Below are 24468 nucleotides of genomic sequence, written 5' to 3'. Positions count from 1 at the left end.
CCCCCATCAGGGCAGCGATGGAGGAATAATAAACACAGCCTCGTTAGCATCGCTCTGTCCCAAGAAAAAATAAATTGTAATTTAAAAAATGGTGCTTTTCTGGTGTACATGAGTCAGCTAGTTCAATAACTAGCAACCCAGTCACTATGCTTTTAAGTTAATAGTGCAAAAGAAAGACAGACTTGCATTTATATAGCACCTTCCACGACCACCGGATGTCTCAAAGTGCTTTACAGCCAATAAAGCAAATATGGCATTCATTTAGGAAACCCACAGCAGGATTACTGCTAAGTAAGCTACTGTTTATAGAATCTGCAATATTACAAAGTAAACTATAGCTGAGCCCTAAATGTTTACTTACTCACAGAAGTCACACAATGCCAGACATGTTCATGGGATTATGTGGGCCATGGACTGTTCCAGAATTACCAATGGTGATTTGCCAACAGGTGACGAGCTACATTTTTATTGAGCTGATCTATGCAAAATGTCCTATTCTTTCAAATACTTATGCCAAGGCATGGTGCCATTTTCTGGATTCACCAATTGAATACACCTGGCAGATATACAAGCTGCCCAGCTTATACGGGTAGGCAGCCCCGTTAAAATTGCATGGCATTGTTCATGCAAAATCCACACAAACATTCAATACAGAGCACACACAGAGTAACTACCCACTTAGGAATGTTAATTAATACTGGGGTATGGTACCGAGGGCACAGATACTCACCTGTACCATGTCCATGTGACCATTTTTCATGTGCAAGACTACACAATGAGCACGGAAGGTATCACAGTTGAGCGTGATCCTGACATACAGGTACCTTTTCCAGCAGGAGTCAGCAGAACTCTGTCCCCATGACCAAGAGGCATTGAGGCCAGGACTTCAAGGTCCAGATTTTCCACCCATTGGCTGAATGGGCAGAAATCTAGAGAAAAAAAAATTGGGCCAAAAATTGCGGTTGGTGGTGTACCGCCAGAGTACGCCGCCGGCCTGCAGAAAGAATACGCACCTACCCGATAGTGGCATTCCTGTGTAAACTTGCGCTCTGACGCTACGAGTAGGAGGGCAGTGGAATGGCCCACGGATCCCAGGGATGCAGCCTGTGCGGAAGCGTACCTGGGATCACGTGAGCCTGGTCCTCCAATCAGAAAACAAACCGTCTTTCATTCATTTAAATTACTATATTACTTAATTACTACAGCCTTTAAAATACATTACAGATTTAGCTTTTATCGTGGGAATCCGATTCATTACTCATAATTCCCACTTCTAAACAAATATGGTGCATAGCGCAGAAAGTTATGAAACATAAACGTTATTTTAAAAAAACCTGCAGCTTTAACATACACTAGGATTGCTTCTCATTAAAGCTTTTCATGTTCCTGGATGTCATTTAATTTAAAAAAAAGCATCTTTCTCATTTCGGGTTATCCCCTTACGCTGGTGGAAACGGGCCCTGCACCTGTTTCTACCAGCCGTAAAATTTCCGTTTGTAATTGCTGGGTAGTTGGTGGGCAAATTGCCAATTCTGCGCCAGCAATTAGGTTGTCGGTGGCAGAGTGGATGGCCAGTCAATGCGTACGTTGATGGACTGCATTTTCAGGATTTAGCGCATGCGCATGCGGAAATCCCAAACTTGCTGTGCATTTCAAAATTGGTATGACGGCGTACACTCAGAGTACGCCGTCATACCCACCGCAAAAACAGGGCCATTATCTTGAGTTTTGGGCCGCACAGGGGAGGACAAGTGGGTAGTCAAAAATAACAAATAAAAAAGGAGCAGGAGAAAGATGCTTATTATGGTCGTGAGCTATGCAAAGGGTGTATGCAGCATGAAAGAATAGGAGCAACAGAAATTTGAATTTACACCAACAACTTGCATTTATATAGCGCCTTTAATGTAGTAAAACATCCCAAGATGCTTCACAGGAGCAATTCTCAAAACAAAATTTGACACCAAGCCACATAAGGAGATATTAGGAAACAGGAGGAGGTTTAGGGAGGGAATTCCAAAGCTTAGGGTCTAGGCAGCTGAAGGCACGGCCACCAATTGTGGAGTGACTAAAATTGGGGATGTGCAAGAGGCCAGAATGCAGGAGTGCGAGAGATCTTGGCAGGGTTGTAGGGCTGGAAGAGGTTACAAAGATAGAGAGGGACGAGGCCATGGAGGGATTTGAAAACAAGGCTGAGAATTTTAAACATCGAGGTACTGCTGGACCGGAAGCCAATGTAGGTCAGCGAGCACAGGCATGAAGGATGGAATACACGTATCACTCTTTACATAAGAAATAGGACCAGGCGAAGGCCATTTGGCTCGGAGTCTCCTACCTCAACTCCACCTTCCTGCACTATCTCCATATCCCTTGACTCTCCTAATATTTATGTATTGCCAGTGAACATGCTAGTTAGATGATACATCGCCTTCACTATAAGCTCCGATACTTTATACAAGATAGGTGTTTTGGATTAAGTGTTTTAGGCTGCAATAAAAAAAAATTCAACTTGGGTAACAGTCGAAATGTGATTTAATAATTGCACCCACCTCCCCCTCAGGGCAGGCCTATATCTACATCAATACGGTATCTGTCTTCAAAAATTTAGGCTGACACTCCAGTGCATTGAGGGAGTGCTGCACTGTCGGAGGTGCCATCTTTCGGGTGAGACGTTAAATCGAGGCCCGGTCTGCTCTCTCAGTTGGGCGTAAAAGATCCCATGGCACTATCTCGAAGCAGAGCAGGGGGAGTTATCCCTAGTGTCCTGGCCAATATTTATCCCTCAATCAATATCACTGAAACAGATGGTCTGGTCATTATCACATTGCTGTTTATGGGAGCTTGCTGAGCACAAATTGGCTGCCGCGTTTCCTACATTACAGCAGTGACCACACTTCAAAAGTACTTCACTGGCTGTAAAGCGTTTTGGGGCGTCTGGTGGTCGTGAAAGGTGCGATAGAAAAGCAAGTCTTCCAAGTCTTTTTAAAATTGGTAATCAGTTTTTTTTTGGAATTCCTTATGTTGTCACTATTGCAAAGGGGATTGGCACAGTACCATTGGCCCACCAAACCCTAAAGCAGTATCCTTCCTGTTGGCAAAATCCACGGCACCAAACTGAGCTTCAAAGAGTAACTGCAGACTGAAATGTGATATTGGCGCCTGCTGACATTCTCTGCCGTATACATCAGTAAAGCCAGACTACACAGAAAAGAAATCTTATCTTGCATATGGTTGTAAACATTACCATATCATAAATGGGTGAACAGTCTGAAATCTCTGAATACTTTCTACTATTATTGAGAATCTTGAACTTACTTGAGAGATGTTGCTTTCTGGTTGGAGCTTTTCGGAGTCAAAGGTTTCTCAATAGTTGAGTAGTTATTGTGCAGCATTGTGGTGACAGAATTCCCAACAGTTCCCTTGTTGCTCCTGTAAAAAAAGACAAAAATTATTCATCCCACAATGAAAAAAAACACCCTGCAACGAAGCCACATTATGAGGATTAAAAACTGGTAAACAGACGGGCTTCTCTCGACTCAGTGAAGCAAATTCTGTCCGTTCTCAGCATTTCTCATCGCCGGGGGGCGGGGGGGCGGAGGGCGGTCGCATCTCAAGAGATTCAATTGCGGAGAAAAACCCAACATCAGTTAGCTTCCCTTCCCTGAATCAAAATCGACAACAAAGTGGCATTAGCACTGTTGAAAACTTTGTGGCCCTGACCAATTGCACATCCTGCAGAGAGAAGAATGTGTGGTGGAGAGCAGGCTACAAGTGGAAGGGGAAAAGAGAGGGGCAAGGGGGGGGGGGGGGGGCGGGGGGAGAAGCGCAAGAGAAGTAATGCTGATTTTAAAAGAAATCCGTACACTATTTTGCTGTTACATACCGACACAAGGAAGAATGCAGAGTGTAATTAAAACCCAGCTGCCATTGTCCTTTTACATCTGTACATTCAGGAACAATGTACATAGGTCCCACAAACACTACATTTATTGCAAGGATATCCGGAGTTTGATGGGTGGGGGAGGCGAGGAAAACAAAGAATGAATTTCCCTCGGTATATGAAGGAAACAATTTGTAATGTTAACGCACTTTTGGCAGTGGACAATTGTTACGTGTTTTAAAAAAAAATAAACATCTGAGTAAGATTTAAAGAGTTTCTTTTAAAACTAAAAATAGAGCTGTTTACACACTCCTGGTCAAGAAATAGTTATCCGTGGGCTTCACTATTCTCGTCACTTAACGGAAGACAATATGAATTTTGGGATGGGGAGGAAAAAGAGACAAAAGGGAAAAATATAAACACACCAATACAAGATGTCAAAGATTTGGTTTATTCTATTACAATCATTTTGAACCATTACACATTGAAACATCAGTAAAAGCCACTTCAGTTTGCACAATGTTTAATGCCACTATTTTAAGCTGTAACGCTTGGTAAATTCCACTCAATGTTTTACTGCTCTGCTTTTCTGACATTTCACCAGACTAAAATTATTGTAATGGGAATGTAACCTAAAGCAAGATATGACAGAATTTTTTTTAGGATTGCATTTGAAACACCAGTATAAATTAATAAACTTGCAGAATGGACATATAATTGGCAATAGAAATTCAACATAGATGATTGTGAGGTATTAAATTTTGGTAAGAAAAATAAGGTCACATATTACTTGGAAAATAAGAATCTAAATGGGGTACAGAAGGGAAGGGATCTGGGAGTACAAATACACAAATCACTCAAAGTTGCGATGCAGGTTAGCAAGGCCATAACAAAAGCAAACCAAGCACTAGGGTTTATTTCTAGAGGGATAGAATTGAAAATTAGTGAAGTTATGCTTAACTTGTATCAAAGCCTTGGTTCGACCACACTTGGAGTACTGTGTACAGTTCTGGTCGCTATATTATAAAAAGGATATAGAGGCATTGGAGAGGGTGCAAAAAAGATTTACAAGGATGATACCAGAACTGCGATGTTATACCTATAAGGAAAGCATGAATAGGCTGGCTCTATTCTCCTGAAGGGCAAAACTAGAGGCCATCAATATAAGATAGTCACCAAGGAATCAAATGGGGAATTCAGAAGAAACATCTTTACCCAGAGAGTGCGGAGAATGCGGAACTCGTTAATACAGGGAGTAGTTGAGACGAATAGTATAGAAGCATTTAAGGGGAATCTAGATAAGCATATGAGGGAGAAGGGAATAGCGGGTTATGCCGAGGAAGGATGGGAGGAGGCACGAGTAGAGCATAAACACCAACATGGAATTGTTTGGCTGAATGGCCTGTTTCTGTGCTGTATATTCCATGAAATAATATAACCCAAATATAAAGTGACAGCACTTCAATACATTTCATAAAAATCTATTTATAACCACATTTTTGTATTTTTTCATTCAAGAATGTGAGCATCGCTGGCATTTATTGCCCATCCCCAATTGCCCTCGAGAATGTGGTGGCGATACACCTTCTTGAACCACTGCAGTCAGTGTGGTGAAGGCACTTCCACAGTGCTGTTAGGTAGGGAGTTCCAGGATTTTGACCCAAGGTCATTGAAGGAACGGTGATATATCTCCAAGTCATATGATATCAATTCCATGAAATATTTTTCACACTAATAAATATAGTGACTCAGTGGCATTTGTTGTGTCCGTGTATAATAAGACACAGACTGCAGGAGAAACGGTACAACAGGTGTTTACTAAACGTGGCTCACACTGGAACTGCCTGTACAGATTACTACTCAGTGCTATATACAGGTGTGGTCACTGCCGGTACTACAGTATACATGAGCTGTAAAAAGTAGTTCCCCCCTTAAAGGTATATATATTACAACATTAATAACCATTCCACAAACTGCACAGATATGTGGAATTTATGTTATTTATTACACAGACTTCAGTTATGTGGAGAGACTAGAGAAGCTGGGATTGTTTTCCTTGGAGCAGAGAAGGCTAAGGGGAGATCTGATAGAGGTGTTTAGAATTATGAATGGTTTTGATGGAGTTGATCGGGAGAAACTGTTTCCACTGGCAGGAGGGTCGGTAACCAGAGGACACAGGTTTAAGATAATTGGCAAAAAATCCAAGGGGAAATGAGAAGAAATGTTTTTATGCGGTGAGTTATGATGATCTGGAATGCACTGCCTGAAAAAGGTGGTGGAAGCAGATTCAATAGTAACTTTCAAAAGGGAATTGGATATATACTTGAAAAGGAGAAATTTGCAGGGCTACGGGGAAAGAGGGACTAATTGGACAGTTCTTTCAAAGAGCCGGCACAAACACAATGTGAGCAGGCTGACAGGACTGCACCTGTAGCCAGATTTCACTTCCCAGACAGTATATAGCATGGTGACAAATGCAAGAGCTTCACCAGCAAGCCGTTCAGTCTGGCTAACATAAAAGGCAGCAATAAGATGAGGAATCAATTGCTTAATGTAATAAAAATGTTTTTAAAAATTGTCCCTTTGTGATGAATGAGAGTACTTTAAATCTCTCTAATTTATTTTATATTTTTCAGCACAATTTTTAATTAATTAATCGCAGGCGATTAAGTCACATTGGCACGATCTTCTCTCATTGAAAAGAGACTAAACACACCCAATAGTCACCATAGTAAGATGGTGGTTCCTGGGATGGGGGAATTGTCCTATGAGGAGAGATTGAGTAGACTAGGCCTATATTCTCTAGAGTTTAGAAGGAGGAGAGATGATCTCACTGAAACATATAAAATTCTTTAAGGAGCTTGACAGGGTATATGTTGAAAGGATGTTTCCCTAAGGCGGCAGAGAGAAAACGGGGAATTACAGACCGGTAAGCCTGACATCGGTAGTGGGGAAAATGCTGGAGTCCATTATAAAAGATCCATGGTGTGGAGATGCCGGAGTTGGACTGGGGTGGACAAATGTAAGAAGTCACACAACACCAGGTTATAGTCCAACAGCTTTATTTGAAATCACAAGCTTTCGGAGCGCTGCTCCTTCTTCAGGTGAAGTGGAGAAATGCATAAAGACACAGCTTATATAGTCAGAGAATCATGTCAGATGTTTACAGGTAACCTTTCCAACTGCCATTTATCACACCTCGGCAGAGAGATAATCACAGCAGTCAAAGGTGTGAATGGTGTCCAAACAGGTCAGTCAGGGAAACATTACATCAAAGAACAATGAGGTGGGGTCACAAGGGGTCAAATATTGCAGATGCTGGGGTCTGTATGAAAAACAAAAAAAGACAAAAAACATTTTTTTTTTTTTTGGCTGGAAATCACAGCAGGTCCGGCCGCATCTGTGTAGAGAGAACAAGCCAATGTCGACTCGAGTCTGGATGACCCTGCATCAGGTGGGGTTACATGTAGCGTGACATGAACCCAAGATCTCGGTTGAGGCCGTCCTCATGGGTGCGGAACTTGGCTATCAGTTTCTGCTCGACGATTTTGCGTTGTCGTGTGTTTCGAAGGCCACCAAGGTGGCCTTCGAGACACACAACGCAAAATCTTTTTTTTTGTAATGTTTCCCTGACTGACCTGTTTGGACACCATTCACACCTTTGACTGCTGTGATTATCTCTCTGCCGAGGTGTGATAAATGGCAGTTGGAAAGGTTACCTGTAAACATCTGACATGATTCTCTGACTATATAAGCTGTGTCTTTATGCATTTCTCCACTTCACCTGAAGAAGGAGCAGCGCTCCGAAAGCTTGTGATTTCAAATAAAGCTGTTGGACTATAACCTGGTGTTGTGTGACTTCTTACATTATAAAAGATGTAATAGCAGAGCACTTGGAAAACAGTGACAGGATCGGGCAAAGTCAACATGGATTTACAAAAGGTAAATCGTGCTTGACTAATCTACTGGAATTTTTTGAGGATGTAACTGGTAGAATAGATCAGGGAGAACCAGTGGATGTGGTGTATTTGGACTTTCAGAAGGCTTTCGATAAGGTCCCGCATAAGAGATTAGTGTGCAAAGTTAAGTCACATGGGATTGGGGGCAAGGTATTGACTTGGATAGAGAACTGGTTGGCAGACAGAAAGCAAAGAGTTGGAATAAACGGGTCTTTTTCCGAGTGGCAGGCAGTGACTAGTGGGGTACCGCAGGGATCGGTCCTTGGACCCCAGCTATTCACAATATATATATATATATATATATATATATATATATATATAAATGATCTAGACAAGGGAACTAGATGTAATATCTCCAAGTTTGCAGACAACACAAAGCTAGGTGGGCGTGTGTGCTGGGAGGAGGATGCTGAGAAACTCCAGGATGATTTGGACAGGTTGGGTGATTGGGCAGAAGCATGGCAGATGCAATATAACGTGGATAAATGTGAGGTTATCCACTTTGGTGGCAAAAACAGGAAGACAGATTATTATCTGAATGGCAATAGATTGGGAGAAGGGGAAGTGCAACGAGACCCGAGTGTCCTTGTGCACCAGTCGCTGAAGGTAAGCATGCAGGTGCAGCAGGCGGTTAAGAAGGCAAATGGTATGTTGGCCTTCATAGCGAGAGGATTCGAGTACAGGAGCAAGGATGTCTTGCTGCAGTTGTACAGGGCCTTGGTGAGAGCACACCTTGAGTATTGTGTGCCGTTTTGGTCACCTTATCTGAGGAAGGATGTTCTTGCCATGGAAGGAGTTCAGCGAAGATTCACCAGGCTGATACCTGGGATGGCAGGAATGACGTATGAGGAGAGATTGGGTCGATTGGGCTTGTACTCGCTGGAGTTTAGAAGAATGAGAGGGGATCTCATTGAAACTTATAAAATTCTGACAGGACTGGACAGACTAGATGCAGGAAGGATGTTCCCGATGGTCGGGGAGTCCAGAACCAGGGGTCACTGTCTAAGGATAAGGGGTAAGCCAATTAGGACAGAAATGAGGAGGAATTTCTTCACCCAGAGAGTGGTGAACCTGTGGAATTCTCTACCACAGAAGGCAGTAGAGGCCAATTCATTAAATATATTCAAGAAGGAGTTGGATATATTTCTTAAGGCTAAAGGGATCAAGGGGTATGGGGAGAAAGCAGGGACAGGGTACTGAATTTGGATGATCAGCCATGATCGCATTGAATGGTGGAGCAGGCTCGAGGGGCCGAATGGCCTACTCCTGCTCCTATCTTCTATGTTTCTATGTTTCCCCTGGCTGGGGAGTCGAACCAGGGATAACAGTCTCAGGATAAGGGGTTGACCATTTAGGACTGAGATGAAGTGAAATTTCTTCACTCAAAGGGTTGTGAATCTTTGGAATTCTCTACCCCAGAGGGCTGTGGATGCTCAGTTGTTGAGTATATTCAAGACAGAGGTCGATAGATTTTTGGATACTAAGGGAATCGAGGGATATGGAGATAGTGCGGGAAGTTGGAGAGGAGGTAGAAGATCAGCCATGATCTTATTGAATGGAGGAGCCAGCTTGAAGGGCCGAATGGCCTACTCCTATTTCTTATGTTCTTATGCATTGTTCCTGTCCTCTTCCACATTCACTGTTAGTTGTTGGAAGTACATAGAAGGATCTCACTGTTTATTAATAAAAAATGTAATACTTTTAATGCTGTTAAAACAACAATTTCCACAAGTGTCAGCCATGGCTCAGTGGGTAGCACTCTCACCTCCGAGTCAGAAGGTTGTGGGTGCAAGTCCCACTCCAGGGACTTGAGCACAAAAATCTAGGTTGACCCTCCAGTGCAGTACTGAGGGAGTGCTGCACTGTCTGAGGTGGCGTCTTTCGGAGGAGAAGTTAAAACCGAGGCCCCACTTGCCCTCTCATGTGAATGTAAAAGATCCCATGGCACTATTTCAAAGAATAGCAGGGGAGTTATCCCCAGTGTCCTGACCAATATTTATCCCTCAACAAACTTCACTAAAACAGATATCTGGTCATTATCACATTGTGGGAGCTTGTTGTGGGTAAATTGGCTGCCGTATTTCCTACATTACAACAGTGGCTACACTTCAAAGGTACTTCATTGGCTTTAAAGTGCTTTGGGACATCCAGAGGTCGTGAAAGGTGCTATATAAATGCAAGTCTTTCTTTTTTTCAATGCACAGAGGCACTTACAATATATCGGAATTAAACAGCTTTTCCTTATATTCTTGTTATAGTCTTCTATATACCTACTAACCGATTGTTGGCCGTGAAGTTGGCTGCTAGTGACACTGTTGCCTCCCTCTTTTTAGTCAAGACTGGCACATCTATAGTACTGGTGCTGCGACCACTAATCGGAACTGGAAAAGCTCTGGGCTCCTCATCCTGCCATTAGGGAAGAAACAAAGTGGGGGGAGGAGAAAACAGGGTGTTATTCTACAAACATATAAATTAACATTTCAACAATGGTTACATTTGAATTAGGAAAACATTGTGCCTTCTATATTACATTGTGAGGCCAGGTGCACGTGTTGATGGCCACATTATCTTCATGACTCTCATCAATTCCAAATTACTGGTCATCAAGTGGTTACGACAAGTGTGCAGTGGGTTGATCTATGCAAGACTTTCCCCTGCATTCAAATACCTTGTTTAATCATTACTAGGTCAGAAAACAGCTTCATCTTTCACTATAATTTACTCAGTCAGGCGCGAGAAATACATCAGAAAAACAACAAGCTTCTGGTATTAGTGGTAATATATTGAGCTGGATTCAGAGCTGGCTGGCAGGACGTAGGTAAAAAGTAGTTATAGATGGATTTGGATCTGTTCGGAGACCGGTGGTGCCGTTGTTCTCATTTTTATTAACAATCTGGATGTAGACATTGGGAGCACAATCTGTAAATTTGCAGATGATAGGAAAGGTTGTGTGACGGTTAGGACTGTACACGATGGTCGATTGTTTCAGGCAGATCTTAATGTGTTGGGTTCATGACTGGCAAATGCAGTTTGATTTGGATAAATGCTGTGTTATGCACGTGGGCAGGGCAAATGCTCAACATTCATACATCCTTCAGGAAAAAGCATTAAAGAAGATGGAGAAAGAAAGATCTGGGCGTTCTAGTGCATAGATCTCTATAGGTACATGAGCAATGCTGTAAAGCGATAGCTAGAGCAAAGTGTGTTGGGGTGTATTAATAGGGCAATTAATTACAACATGAGGCATACTATTTTGTCCCTGCACAAGACCTTGGTAAGGCCTCACTTAGAATACGGTGTGCAGTTTTGGTCTCCTCAGATGGTTGGTGATATTGAGGCTTTGGAAAGGGTGCAGAGGAGGGCCACTAGACCAATTCCCAGTGTAAAGCATCTTAGTTATCAAGATAGGCTAAAAGAGTTGGGACTCTACACTTTAGAGAAGTAGACTTGGTGGTGATCGGATTGAGGTTTCTAAGATGATGAAGGGAACAGTGTTCCAGTTGACAGTTTGTTCCAATTAAATAGGTTGGGGAGAACCAGGGGGTCACAATTTTAAAGCTGTGTAAGGCCAGATCTAGGTTCGATGTCAGGAGGTGGTTCTTTTCCCAGAGAATAGTGGACCTCTGAAACAGGCTGCCGTCTCGTGCACTAGACGCCGATTCGCTGAATTCCTTCGAGCGAGAACTGGACCCGTTTCTGGTTGGGGCGTAGATCACCTCTTACAAAAGGTAGGTACTTCAGGGATTTCAGAGTGATTTCTTGGACTAGTTTCGATCGCCTAGATGGGTTGGAGAGGAATTTCCCAGATTTTTTCCCACCGAAATTGGCCTGGGTTTTTAATCTGTTTTTTTTTGCCTCTCCCAGCAGATCACATGGTTTCGGGCGGGGTGGGGAATGTATACATTACGATACACAAGGTATCGCAATTGTGTTGGACAGACTGGATGGACCAGAGGGTCTTTACCTGTCTGTCATTATTCCTATGCTCCTTATAAACTCAATAGAGCATTACTAAATTGTAGCAGGACATTCAAGCAAGTAGGCTGGCAAACAGCTGGCAGAATAATTAATCTTCAAAGGCAGCCTGAAATTCACTGGGAAACAGTCTAAAACCACAGCAACTTATTTTCACCAATATAAACAATTAACACATGACCATTCAGCTAGCTAGTGCAACAGGACATTTTTCATGCTGTAGTCTCCAGAATGCTAGGTTACCTACAGCATTGTAGCGGACAACTACTGAAGTCAATTTCCATTATCATTTTTCTATGGCAAGCCAATTTTATTCTGCCAGGTGTACTTTAATATTGTACTACAAGGGCTGGTTAGGCATATAATTAGTTAAAAAGAACGAGATACAAATCTCACTATTGTTTGATATTCTAATTAAGCGACTTAATTCAACCCATTACTGACACAATTTGATGGCAGTGTTCTGGAGAAGATCCAGCATTTCATGCTTCCCATACACATCATGTAGAACGCGAGTTCCTCTCCCCCTCCCCCGATTATAAGACAAGAGTCAATAATGACAAAGCTGCTTCTGACCAAGATTCTCATATTCACGTCACTTGGCATCCACAAATACATTTCCCCTCATTTCTCAGAGGGAGCTTGGAACAAAGTCAGGAGGGAAAGTTTCCATTCAAATATTACATTACTGGGAGCAGTGAAGCAGAGAATCGCAGCAGCTTAGCAGCTGACAGCAACAGCTGATAGAATAAACCGGAATGGTGCGGGATCCACCAGTTTTGGTGAAATTGCTTCATTAGGAGGGAAACCAAACTAACTCAACAACGTCCAACATGATCGCCCTCCACTTCCAGTCCCAAACAGGGGAATAGGTTTCTAATCTTATACAAGCGTATATGACCAAGCTCTGCTCCCAATGCCCTCAGTCACATTGCATACATCCAATTTTCTCCTTTAATTGGACTGAGAAACTACTGAAAGTGTTGACTAAGAGCAACAAATAAATGAGCAGCTAGTGGATAGACTGGAGAAGCTGGGGTTGTTCTCCTTGGAGCAGAGAAGGTCAAGAGGAGATTTGATCGAGGTGTTCAAAATCATGAGGGGTCTGGACAGAATAGATAGAGAGAAACTGTTCCCATTGGTGGAAGGGTCGAGAACCAGAGGACACAGACTTAAGGTGATTGGCAGAAGAACCAAAGGCGACATGAGGGGAAACCTTTTTTACGCAGCGAGTGGTTAGGATCTGGAGTGCACTGCCTGAGAGGGTGGTGGAGGCAGATTCAATTGTGGCTTTCAAAAGGGAATTGGTTAAGTACCTGAAGGAAAATAATTTGCAGGGCTACGGGGAAAGGGCGGGGGAGTGGGACTAGCTGAAGTGCTCTTGCAGAGAGTTGGCACGGGCTCGCCGGGCCGAATGGCCTCCTTCTGTGCTGTAGCCGTTCTATGATTCCAAGTGCTACCTGTACACTTCGCAACAGTTTAGCGCTTAAAAATGTCAAGTTAAAAAGTAAGAACAGGTATTATGAGTCCAAAATGTTTGGTTAAGATAGTTGAGCTGATCTTTTTTGGAAAATAAGTGATTTTGAGACGGCCCAAATGAAGTCCTAAAGTTTATGAAGGCACAACAGAAAATGCTGGAAATACTCAGCAGGCCAGGCAGCATCGTGGAGAGAGAAACAGAGTTAACGTTTCAGGTCTGGGACCCTTCATCAGTTTATGAAGGTGATTGATTATGGTGCGAGGCTCAGACATCAGGACATAGTTAGAGCAGTAATTAAAGATTTAAGCGGGGGGGGGGGGGGGATACACTGGGTTCATCAAAAAAGGACAGGCTTTCAAGACAATCTTTTTCTTGGGCTGTTTTGATGTTTACCAACCATTTTAACATTATTTTCCTAATTGTTTTAGGAACTAGCCCTTGAAGAGCTGCTCAATTAACACAGCAAACCTTATTTTACTGATGAGGTGAAAGGGATGCAACTCTATTTGACCCCCCCAAGAGGACTGAAGGACAGTTAGCACGTGGAACTGTACCCCAGGAACACTTCAGGAAAGGAGAGATGGAAACTGAGACACGTCATTTTTTCCAGTAACATCACTGCACAGGATTCCAAAAAGACAAAAACACAATCTGTCTTCAGTTTTCAACGGCTGAAAGGTTTGGTTAGTTTATAATTACCAGGACATTCCAAGTGGTTCTCTTCTCTGGGGATGACTTGCTCAAACTAGACAGCTTTTTCCTCCCATCGGCAGAGCTATCGAACAAAGCCAGGAAATCGTCTGCTCTCTCTTCGCTAAGGACAGGGCAAGGGGCAAAATTAATGGATTTATTTACTTCAGACACAGTGCCATATTGAGCGGCAAATTATATTTATCAATTAAAATGTTTTGTTTTTTAACAGTCAATTCCTGCTATTCACTTTTTCCAAAGTCTTAATTCTCATGATCCCCATTTGTCACTGAGCACACATTTCTCATTAGTGACCAAACAAGCCTGTTAAGCGTGTTCCACTACCACACATTTGAAGATATGGCGTTAGATTTCACAAGTCACTGCACCATAACCCCAGTCATAACTGTTTTAAGAAAATATGCTGATTAATTATATAAAAGATTAATTTATAAAATCACTTACACTACTATCATGCAGATACTATGACCAAAGGCAAGCTGGGCCTTCCTACAAGGAATTGCTGACAACCTTGTCTTTACTGTAACTCTCCAATTTGTTTTTTAAAAAGCATAATGATTAAAAATCAAGGGAGGGAAGGGGGAAGAGGAGTGGTAATCAAATGAAACGGATGAGGAAAACACTTTTTTGATGTTATTTCCTCATCATTTTTAGGTACTAACTGTGCACCATTCACTGGCCCATAAAGCTGATGTGTGGAGACACTGCCACCTACTGTCATAATTACAAACACATAAGCACCTACTTTCATTACAATAGGCAGATGCAATAGTTTACAGCTCCCTCTGATTAAGCAACAAAATGGGAATTTCAACATCAGTGCATTCAGCGCAAAAGCCATTGATTTTTTTTTAAATGAGTGATTTTCTTGCAAATTGGTTCCTCTTGAATACTTCTCAGAGGCAAAGTACACCACAAGGGAGTTAAATTCCATCATTTAATGTTTATCATCAAAGAAAAAGTGAAAATAATAGGCACACATAAAATAAAGAGACCCCCCCCCCCCTCACAACCATGAGATAAATCAAAGAAGGTTCACTGCTTTTCCAAAAATAAAATTACTTTTTATCTCCTTGCTCCCAGAGAAGAGATGTCTACATTGGTTGAATGTTGCAAAGTAACTAATGGAGTCCCATCATTTGGGCCCTACAACAGGAATTGTCAATTTCAAAGATGTGCTGAGCAAGTCCCTCTCTGACCAGGTACTGCTGCGTGCAATCCCAGCACTGAATGGGTTTGTTTTTAAATATTAGCCAACAGACTCCTCCACATTTCTCAAGCTCTATGAAGATTCAAAAACTTGAAATCAACATTGAAATATCATCAAATTTCACAAGTCTCCAAAGGATCATCATAACTACCAGCAGGAGGTTTATGGGATACGGTAGACATGGCCATCAGCAGAGGGTGCACCACAGCATAAATAAAGGTTTTTAGCCGAATAGAGGAAACATCTCATACATGGTTGAGAGTGTCAACACTGGAGTCAAACTGCTGCCTGCAATAGCTTCAGTATCAAAAGACTATCCATAAGAACATAAGACGTATGAGCAGGGCATTCAGCCCCTCGAGCCTGCTCCGTCATTCAATAAGATCATGGCTGATCTGATCTTGGCCTCAACTCCACTTCCCTGCCCGCTCCCCATAACCCTCGACTCCCTTATCGTTCAAAAATCTGCCCATCTCCACCTTAAATATATTCAATGACCCAGTCTCCACAGCTCTCTGGGGAAGAGAATTCCAAAGATACACGATCCTCTGAAGAAATTCCTCCTCATTTCCGATTTTAAAGGGTGCCCCCTTATTCTGAAATTATGCCTAGTTCTAGATTCCCCCACGAGGTGAAACATCCTCTCTGCATCTACCCTGTCAAGCCCCTTCAGGATCTTTTAAGATCCGCTCTCCAAAAAGGTTCAACCTCTGGACTCTGTTAGCCAATAGCAGCGTGTCAGTGTTTTATTTGGAGGAGGAAAAGGTTACTCTGATTTGATTCCAGGCCAGAGATAGAACGGGAGGGGGTGGGGTGAATACACACTTAAAAACTATGACCAGGGATCAGTTTCTTTGGGGGGGAATTTTCTAGGGGGGGGGGGGGCGTCAACAGCACATTTGGGGAGGGTCGGGTGGGGGAAAAAAAAAAATTGACAGCGGGTCGGGACCCTGCTGTCAACCCGCTGCCACGCGACTTTCCCAGATATTGGGTCTGTCAATGCTGAACCGACCAGAGACGCAGCGGCGGGGGAGGCAATTTAGGTCATTATGACCTTGTTAAGAGCCACTTTAAAAATATTTTGAGCTCACCTTTAAATTTTACATGGTCGTCCATGGGGTCCACGCTGCTCAGGGATCATGTTAGATAAGCAGGTCGGGAGTTGTGTGACCATGAAATCATTTCTTTACTGACAGCTGCAAATGTGCTATAAAAGCTCCCATTTCACAGCTGTTCACTTTTCATAGCTGTTCACTTTTCATAGCTGTTCACTTTTCATAGCTGTTCACTTTTCCAAGCTCAGAAGCTGTTGCTTACTGCATGTGGAAGGCAGGTTGAGCTTTATGCAGGTTGCAAGTGTTTGGAATAAACTCTGTATCCAGCGTCACCTCATTGGAACAACCTCTCTCACCACTGACAGATCACTTCTGTCATCTCAACTTCATCTGCCATCTATTACATCAGCATCGGTGCCCTTGAAACTATCTCACCTTGGTCCTCAGAATCCCACCACGATCAGCCCCCACACCAGCAGCACCAGGCACATGATCAGCACCAACACCAACCTTCTCCGCAATCAACTGATGCTGCGCAGGACACAGGGCATCAGCACCCAACCACATTACTGCCCGGGAGGCCAGGGACCGCCTCACCATGGCCAGATTTACTTCAGTTGATGCTATACACCCTGGCTGCCACATGATGCGCCAGGTTGGCACCACCCCACACCAACACCATAATACATCCCTACAATGACCAAGCCATTCCTTTCACACTCCTCAGCATTGTGGGTGGGGGTTCCATTATGTCTTACCATTCACTGCAACTCACTAAGCCACTTGCAAAGGTGCACAAAATCTGTCCAAGAACGCAAAGTGTTGAAAATAAAGATTTCAATGTTTGACAGCACAGTAACAGAAACTTCTCGTGAACATTGGCTAAAATACACAAGTACTTACCCTTGTGTTGTTAGTTGGTATGATTAGACTAGGATGAGGGTGATTGTGAGGGGTGGCTAGTGAGATGAGGAAGTGATAATGTAGATAGAGGGGGATGGGTGGAGGTGCAAGGTAAGTTGGTGTGAGTAAGGATGTGCAGGAGTAGGGTAGGGAAGGCAGAGTGATGGGGATGTGATGAGTGGCACAGCAAGATGAGGTTGAGTGTGGCTTTGCAGTAACGTTTCGTGATCTACTGAGATCATTGAAAGGTTTGCGCCACTGCAGCCAGGTACTCCTGACGATATCCCTGCTTGTGTCCTCCTGTGCAATGTGCAACCAGGCTGTGTTGTCTCTTGGGGAGGTCTCTTCCGCCATTGGAAGGGAAGAGGACCGCCCTGCGTGCTGTGACTCTCTCCATAAGCATATGGAGGGAGTCATGGAGAGATTGGCTATGATAAATTGACTCTTAGTGTTAGGGGGATTAAATACGTGGGGTTACGGGGATCGGGTGGGATATGTGTCGGTGCAGGCTCGATGGGCCGAAATGGCCTCTATCTGCACTGTGGGGTTTCTGTGATTTCTGTGAGCCTGGGTGCAACCGTGAAACCTCTGTGCAGTACTCGTCAGTGTTTGCAGCACCTCAATGCTGTGGAACACTGACCGCACAACTGACAAAATAAATTTGTGCACGGTCCCTTGATGTCATCAGACCCGATTCCTTCAATTGGCCGGCAAAAGCGCTGGGCGGGCTTAACAAGCCCAATCAATGTAAAATCACTTTGGACAGTGGGGGCTGGAGCCAGCAGCGAGGTTGGGACCCGCCACCGACCCGCCGAGGTAGGGAAAATTGCGGCTTCAATTTCTGTCTTCGGACTCCTGCTAGAAGCACACATTTCCAGATTTTAGGAGAGGACAGGATCATGTTTGGCTGCACGAGCCCCATGGTCCACACATCCGATTGTCATTTCAGAGAGGTACCAGAGGGCAGCTTGACACTTGATCGATTATATCTAGCAGGTCACCATCTACAGAAGAGGAGGTGTAGAGAGAGAGAAAACTGGACGGAGAAGTTCAAGAGAAAGTATTGCTTACAAATTCACATTTTAAGGATAAGGACATGAAACAGAAATGCAACAACAAACTTTAAAAATGTTCCATTTGTTAGCTAAACTTCAAAGCTCTCTACAATTCCTATTTTGCTTCTCTTTCCCACCCAATCTCATCTTCAATATCCTCTCCCCTGCAGCAGCACTGCGGCAGTGCAGCCTACCAATACAAAACAAACTGCAGTACCCAGCATAGCCTGGGCTATATCATTACTGCACACAGGTCCTCCCAGTGTTACATTTGGGAGCCAGAAACCACTCTTTAATGTATAGCCACAAACCAATTATGTAGCACACAGATTATAAGTCACGATTCTTGGGGGGGAATACTCCATAGAATACACACACACACAATAAAAGCTGTAGAGAAAACATATTTATTTTATTTTTTTACAAAATTGAAATATGCATTACACAAACAGAATACTGCAATGAGATGTTGAGTAAGATTTTCGTTCTACTTGTGATTTACAGTCAGCATCACTCGTGTGATACGAATTATATTCTAGAGTGTGGCATCTTCCAGCCAAGGCATACTACATCAAATACTACAATTTAGTCATTGTTGTTTTTAAAAAAAAAATACTTGCATTTATATTGCGCCTATCACGACCACTGGATGTCCCAAAGCGCTTTACAGCCAATGAAGAACTTTTTGAAGTGTAGTCACTGTTGTAATGTAGGAAACGTGGCAGCCAATTTGCACACAGCAAGCTCCCACAAACAGCAATGTGATAATGACCAGATCATCTGTTTCAGTGAAGTTTGTTGAGGGATAAATATTGGTCAAGACACCAGGGATAACTCCCCTGCTCTTCTTCGTGGGATCTTTTCCGTCTACCTGAGAGCAGACGGGGCCTCGGTTTAATGTCGCATCGGAAAGACGGCACCTCCGACAGTGCAGCGCTCCCTCAGCACTGCACTAGGAGTGTCAGCCTAGATTTTCATGCTCCAGTCTCTGGAGTGAGACTCAAACCCACAACCTTCTGACTCAGAGGTGAGGGCGCGACCCACTGAACCACTGGTTGACATTCAAAAAAAGCTATCAGCATTTAAATTACTTAAAATCATGCATTACCGTTGCTGATCAAGACTAAATGGTTTTAATATCGGTTTAATTCGGATTCCAGGACACTTTTATCAAAGAGCTGGCTCCCAGCATTTGTGGCGTTAAATCCAGCTCTCTTCTCTCAGCAGCACTTGTTTTTAAATGGATCTACTTGTATGCCACTAGGATACGGAATACGATTTAGCAGTGTAACCACCAGAAGCCAGTGCACGGGCACCAGATTCCTGGATTCCAAATTATACCAACAGAAAAGCAGATAAAAGCTCACAGAACCCAAATTAAAACTGCACCAATACAAAAGCAACTCTAAAAGATCTAATATTTTTATTAAGCTGGTCTTATTTATTAAGCTACTGAAACATGTTATTTTAAATTTATCTATTTCCATACATTGTACTGGGACGTTATCACCCTAAAAAATAAACTCGTTAACCTTTTGTAGGAAAGCAGGGTTTAAAATTTAGCAATACCGATTCAGAGTTAGAAGGTTATGGGTTCAAGGCCCACTCGAGACTTGTGCTGCATTGTTGAAGGTACCGTCTTACGGGTCAGATGTTGAACGGAGGCCCCGTCTAGAACATAGGAATTGCTAGACAAAAAAAAAATCGCGGGCAATCAATCTGTATCTGCAACAGACCCAAACATGAAGCGAGGAAACCCCCAGTGATGGGAACCAGATATCCAAAGTCACCGGATCCTCCCAAGCATGCCACACTTACATGTCATGTCTCAAATTACTCATGCACTGTATCCCAAAATATTATTTTCTGAAGGAAATCTATATAATCTCTCTCATTTGCATTCGACTGAATCAATACCATCTACTTCTACCGTCCCCCTAGGGAGCCTGTTCCATAGATTGACCACTCGCTCACTGAAATAATGGGGGCGATTTTAACCCTACTCGCTCAGCAGAAACCTGGCAGGTGGGTAGTTAAAAACCGCCCTGGCTCTTACCTGTCTGAAAACCGCCATGATCGCAACATCTGCAGTTTTAACCTGCTCTCCTGAGCAGGCAGCAAGGACACAAGCCTGGAGCCAACAGGGTCCTTCTTTATATATGCATGTTGCGGCCCGATGACATCACTGAGATCTGACTAATTTTAACTCAGGTCTGAGCGGGGAAATCCACCTGGAATTAAAATCGGGGCCAATTTCCATGGATTCATTTTGATTTTACCCCCCTTCAAGCGCAGACCATGTCCTCTGGTCCTACTGCTCTGGACAAGGTGAAAAAGCTCATCATGGTCTACATTATCTCGTCCCTTTAGAGTCTTAAAAACTACTCTCTCAGGTGGACATAAAAGATCCCAAGGCACTAGAGAAAAACAGGGCAGTTCCTCCCGGTGTCCTGACCAGTACTTACCCCTCAGCCAACATAATTAAAACAGATTATCTGGTCATTACTTCACTACTGTTTGTGGGACCTTTCTGTGCACAAATTGGCTGCCATGTTTCCTTACATTATAACAGTAACTACATTTCAAAAAATAAGTACTTCATTAGCAGTAAAGCGTTTTGGGACGTCCTGAGGTTGTGAAATGCACTATATAAATGCAAGTTGTTTCTTTCCTTATGGTTTTGGCTCCTTCTTTGCTTGGGTAAAGTTCCACAGGCATCTTTCACTCTCTGGTATCTCCCCCCAATGGTCCTTCTAGGCATCGCATCCCAGCAGGCTACATTGCCTCCGTGGAGGGAAGGGAGAAAAGAGGCATCCAATGAGACCAATGCTGTCCTCATCAGATATCTGCACTTGTGCACTTCCAGCAGAGATCAATGAATAGTAATCAGGAGCGGAAACCCCAGACAATGCTCCTCTCTTTAATGCAGAAGCAATAAGGCCACTTGTACGGTCCTTTCTGCCACTTCAACTAAGATCAGCAAAATCAGGATAGAGCACCAAACCGGTTTTCATTTATGAACAAGTCATAGGCTTCCCCACACTGTGAACAGACGAAATCTGGTTTTCACAGTTTGACACTACCGTACTCCAATTTAAGAAATTCATTATTTCTGAACTACTTTTAATTCCAAAAGCACAGAATCATAGATTTGACCTCAAGCAGTGTGATTTTGAACCCCTGCATCTCTCCCTGAAGGTGCTGTCTCATGTTCCGTTATGGTCCCACAAGCAGGCAAGCCAATCTTGTCCTCACTCAATGTCCACAGCATTTCCAGCATGGATCAATGGATAGAGATCAGCAGAAGCAATCCCGGTTGATTTTTCCTCTCTCTAGTTCACCTATTGTCATCTTTGTGATTTTTTAAAATTTTGCTTCAAGGAAAGACTTTAGAAATGCACACAACCCTCAAGTGCTCCAAATTATTCTTAAAGTTATTTTTCCATTGCATAAATTGTGACATCCAGATTTATTGAATCTTCTCAAAACTTAGTACAACAATAATTTGGACTGTATGGTGACTGCGCTTCTAAATCGGATGTGCGGAGGTATTTAGGTTGCAAATTTCAGTAATACATTCCTTGGAAGCATGGTTTTAGGAAGAAAATCTGGTGATGTCTCCAGCCTATCATATGTTTGATTCTAGTGACTCATTGCCTTGAGTTCCAAATGATTCTTAACCGCCAAGCACCACTGCTCTGCACAGTGGAGATTAAAATAAAAATCACAGGCTTTAAATCTGAAATCAAAGCAAAAGATTCTGGAAATACAGAGCAGGTCTACCCGACAGAAGACAGATTAACATTTTAAGTTGAGAACATTTATCGAACCTCTCTTGCTCTGATCTACAGAATTTCATCCCATCCCTCACCTTCATGTGGTCCATCTCTGAATCTTTTCCTCTCTCTCTCTATATATATCTCTACCCCCCACCCCCACATCTCTGGTGATGGGCTTTCCAAAGACATCTATTACCAGCTCACTGACTCCCACAAATTATGTTTTTCACATATCTCTCATAAACTATGGCAGTTTGCATCGAGTTTCTTTGTCCACTAGTTTCTCCATTTCCATTATATTTGCTCTGATCACTACTTTCCACACAGCTTTTACAGTGGCCTGGATTTTACGGGTTTCTCCTTTGATAGATCATCTGCATCCGTTGTAAATTGGCTTTCGCTGGCGCAGAGTTGAGCTATTTGCCCAACTACTGCCCAGCGAATACCCACCAAACCCTTGCGTCTGGTAAAAGCAGGCTCAAGGCCTTCTTTTACCAGCGCAAGGATTTAAATAAATGTTAAAATAATTGTTTTTAATGATTTAAACATTCACTTACATTTAAAATGTCCTGGTTAAAAATGTTTAAATTTATTTTTCAAAAAATTAAATTTTTATTTTAAATGTTTAATTAAATGGTATTTTAATTAATTTTTGAATGTGATTATTTATTTTTATTTCAGCGTTGTGAAGTTGTATTTTTTTTGTTGGTGATTTCGTACGTAAATGGAGTCTCCATAAGCATAATAGGAATCCCCCTTTGTCAATGGTTGGCCTGGCCCAAGTGATCCCAGGGACGTTTGCGAACCGCACGCGCCCTGGAATGCACGGGTCTCTACGCAGGTGTATGCCTGCAGGCCCTGGACCGCAAGAGTCCTCAGCTCTGGAGGCAGCAGGTGAGTGCGTACTTTTCTTGTGGTTCAGAGGCGTAACAGGGCAGCGAGCCTCCGACCGCAATTTCCAGGTCAATGTCTCTGTTCCTCAGCCAAGGTGTTCCCTCCAGTGGTCAACAGGGCTCTTGATCACGTCTACTTCATTTCCTGGGCCTTTGCTCTTACCACCACATCATTCCTCCTTGTTATCACCTTCATAGGGAATGGTAACATAGTGGTTATGTTACTGGACTACTAACCCAGACAGGAGTTCAAATCCCACCACGGCAGCTGGGGAATTTAAATTCAGTTAAATAAATAAATCTGGAATAAAAAGCTGGCATCAGTAATGGTGACCATGAAACTGTCGGATTGTTGTAAAAACCCATCTGGTTCACTAATGCCCTTTAGGGAAGTAAATCTGCCATCCTTACCTGGTCTGGCCGGGCCTATATGTGACTGCAGACCCACAGCAATGTGGCTGACTCTTAACTGCCCTTAAATGGCCTGGCAAGCCACTCAGTTCAAACTGCTACAACACAACACACGGACTGCAGCGGTTCAAGAAAGTAGCTCACCACCACCTTCTTAAGGGCAATTCAAGATGGGCAATAAATGCTGGTCTGGCCAGTGATGCCCACATCCTGTAAATAAATGACCTTCCACCCCCAATCAGCCTCCACATATGCCAGTTCATCTTCCACCATCTACATCACAATCCCACTGTCAATTAAGTTTTTTTTCATCCTTTTCCCACCTTCTGGAGGGACCATTTACGCCCTTGTTCATTCAATCAATCACAGGAGCTAGAACATTTCACAATTCGCCACCTCACACACCATTGCCCAGTTCCCCAAACATTCCTTCCATTTGAGACAGAAATTCATGTGTGCTTCTTCCAGCCTAGTTTACTATATTCACTGCTCACGGCAAGGTTTCCTCTACACTGGACAGGCCAAACGCAGATTAGCTTCTCTGCTTTCCTGAACACCTTCATTTAGTCAAAGAGTGTGATCCTGGCCTTCCTGTGGCTTGCCATTTTAACTCTTCCTCTCGTTCTCACTCTGACCTCTCCAGTGTTGATCTCCTACGTGGTTCCAGTGAAGCTCAATGCAAGCTTCAGGAAATAGTGTCTCACTTTTCTGCTGGTAACATTGTAGCCCTATACTCTGAACAATTATTTTGGACCTTAGCTACATGCTCCATTTCTGCAAGCTGGTGATGTAGGGACATTCCGAGTGACTGAGGGGAAGGGAGACAGGTTAACATTTAGGTTCACAGCACTGGTGGAAGTGTCAGCTCGTGACATTAAATCGTAGAATGGTTAACAGCACAGGAGGAGGCCGTTCGGCCCGTCGAGCCTGAGCCAGCTCTCTGTTAGAGCACTTCAGCTAGTCCCACTCCCTCACCCTTTTCCCATAGCCCTGCAATTTTTTTTCCTTCAGGTACTTATCCAATTCTCTTTTGAAAGCCATGAACAGGTTTGCATTTTCTCTTCTTGCGACTGGTGGATCAACCGTGTTTTAGTTGCATGGTCGATTAGATCTGCTACATTTGTTATGTTCTGTTTACCTTACTTTCTTTTCTCATGCTC

General features: G+C 43.2%; 1 protein-coding gene across 4 annotated transcripts in view; it reads right to left on the bottom strand.

Annotated features, from left to right (window-relative positions):
- cep131 (centrosomal protein 131) overlaps positions 1 to 24468 on the bottom strand; it is a 94856-nt gene that overhangs the window by 61027 nt on the left and 9361 nt on the right. For 3 of the 4 annotated variants that reach the window (XM_085963834.1, XM_085963836.1, XM_085963835.1), the window contains exons 3-5: positions 13991 to 14105; positions 10115 to 10242; positions 3313 to 3426 (exon numbers count right to left, since the gene is read on the bottom strand). In XM_085963834.1, coding sequence (XP_085819960.1) covers positions 3313 to 3426; positions 10115 to 10242; positions 13991 to 14105 — 357 coding nt within the window. Of the gene's footprint in view, positions 1 to 3312; positions 3427 to 3880; positions 3979 to 10114; positions 10243 to 13990; positions 14106 to 24468 lie in introns of those variants that run through there. The other variant, XM_085963838.1, reaches the window with a different exon arrangement.

Source organism: Somniosus microcephalus, chromosome 21 (genome assembly GCF_052327205.1).
Source record: "Somniosus microcephalus isolate GS21.2 chromosome 21, FLI_Smic_1.0, whole genome shotgun sequence".
NCBI lineage: Eukaryota > Metazoa > Chordata > Chondrichthyes > Squaliformes > Somniosidae > Somniosus > Somniosus microcephalus.
This window is presented reverse-complemented; position numbering and strand designations above follow the sequence as displayed.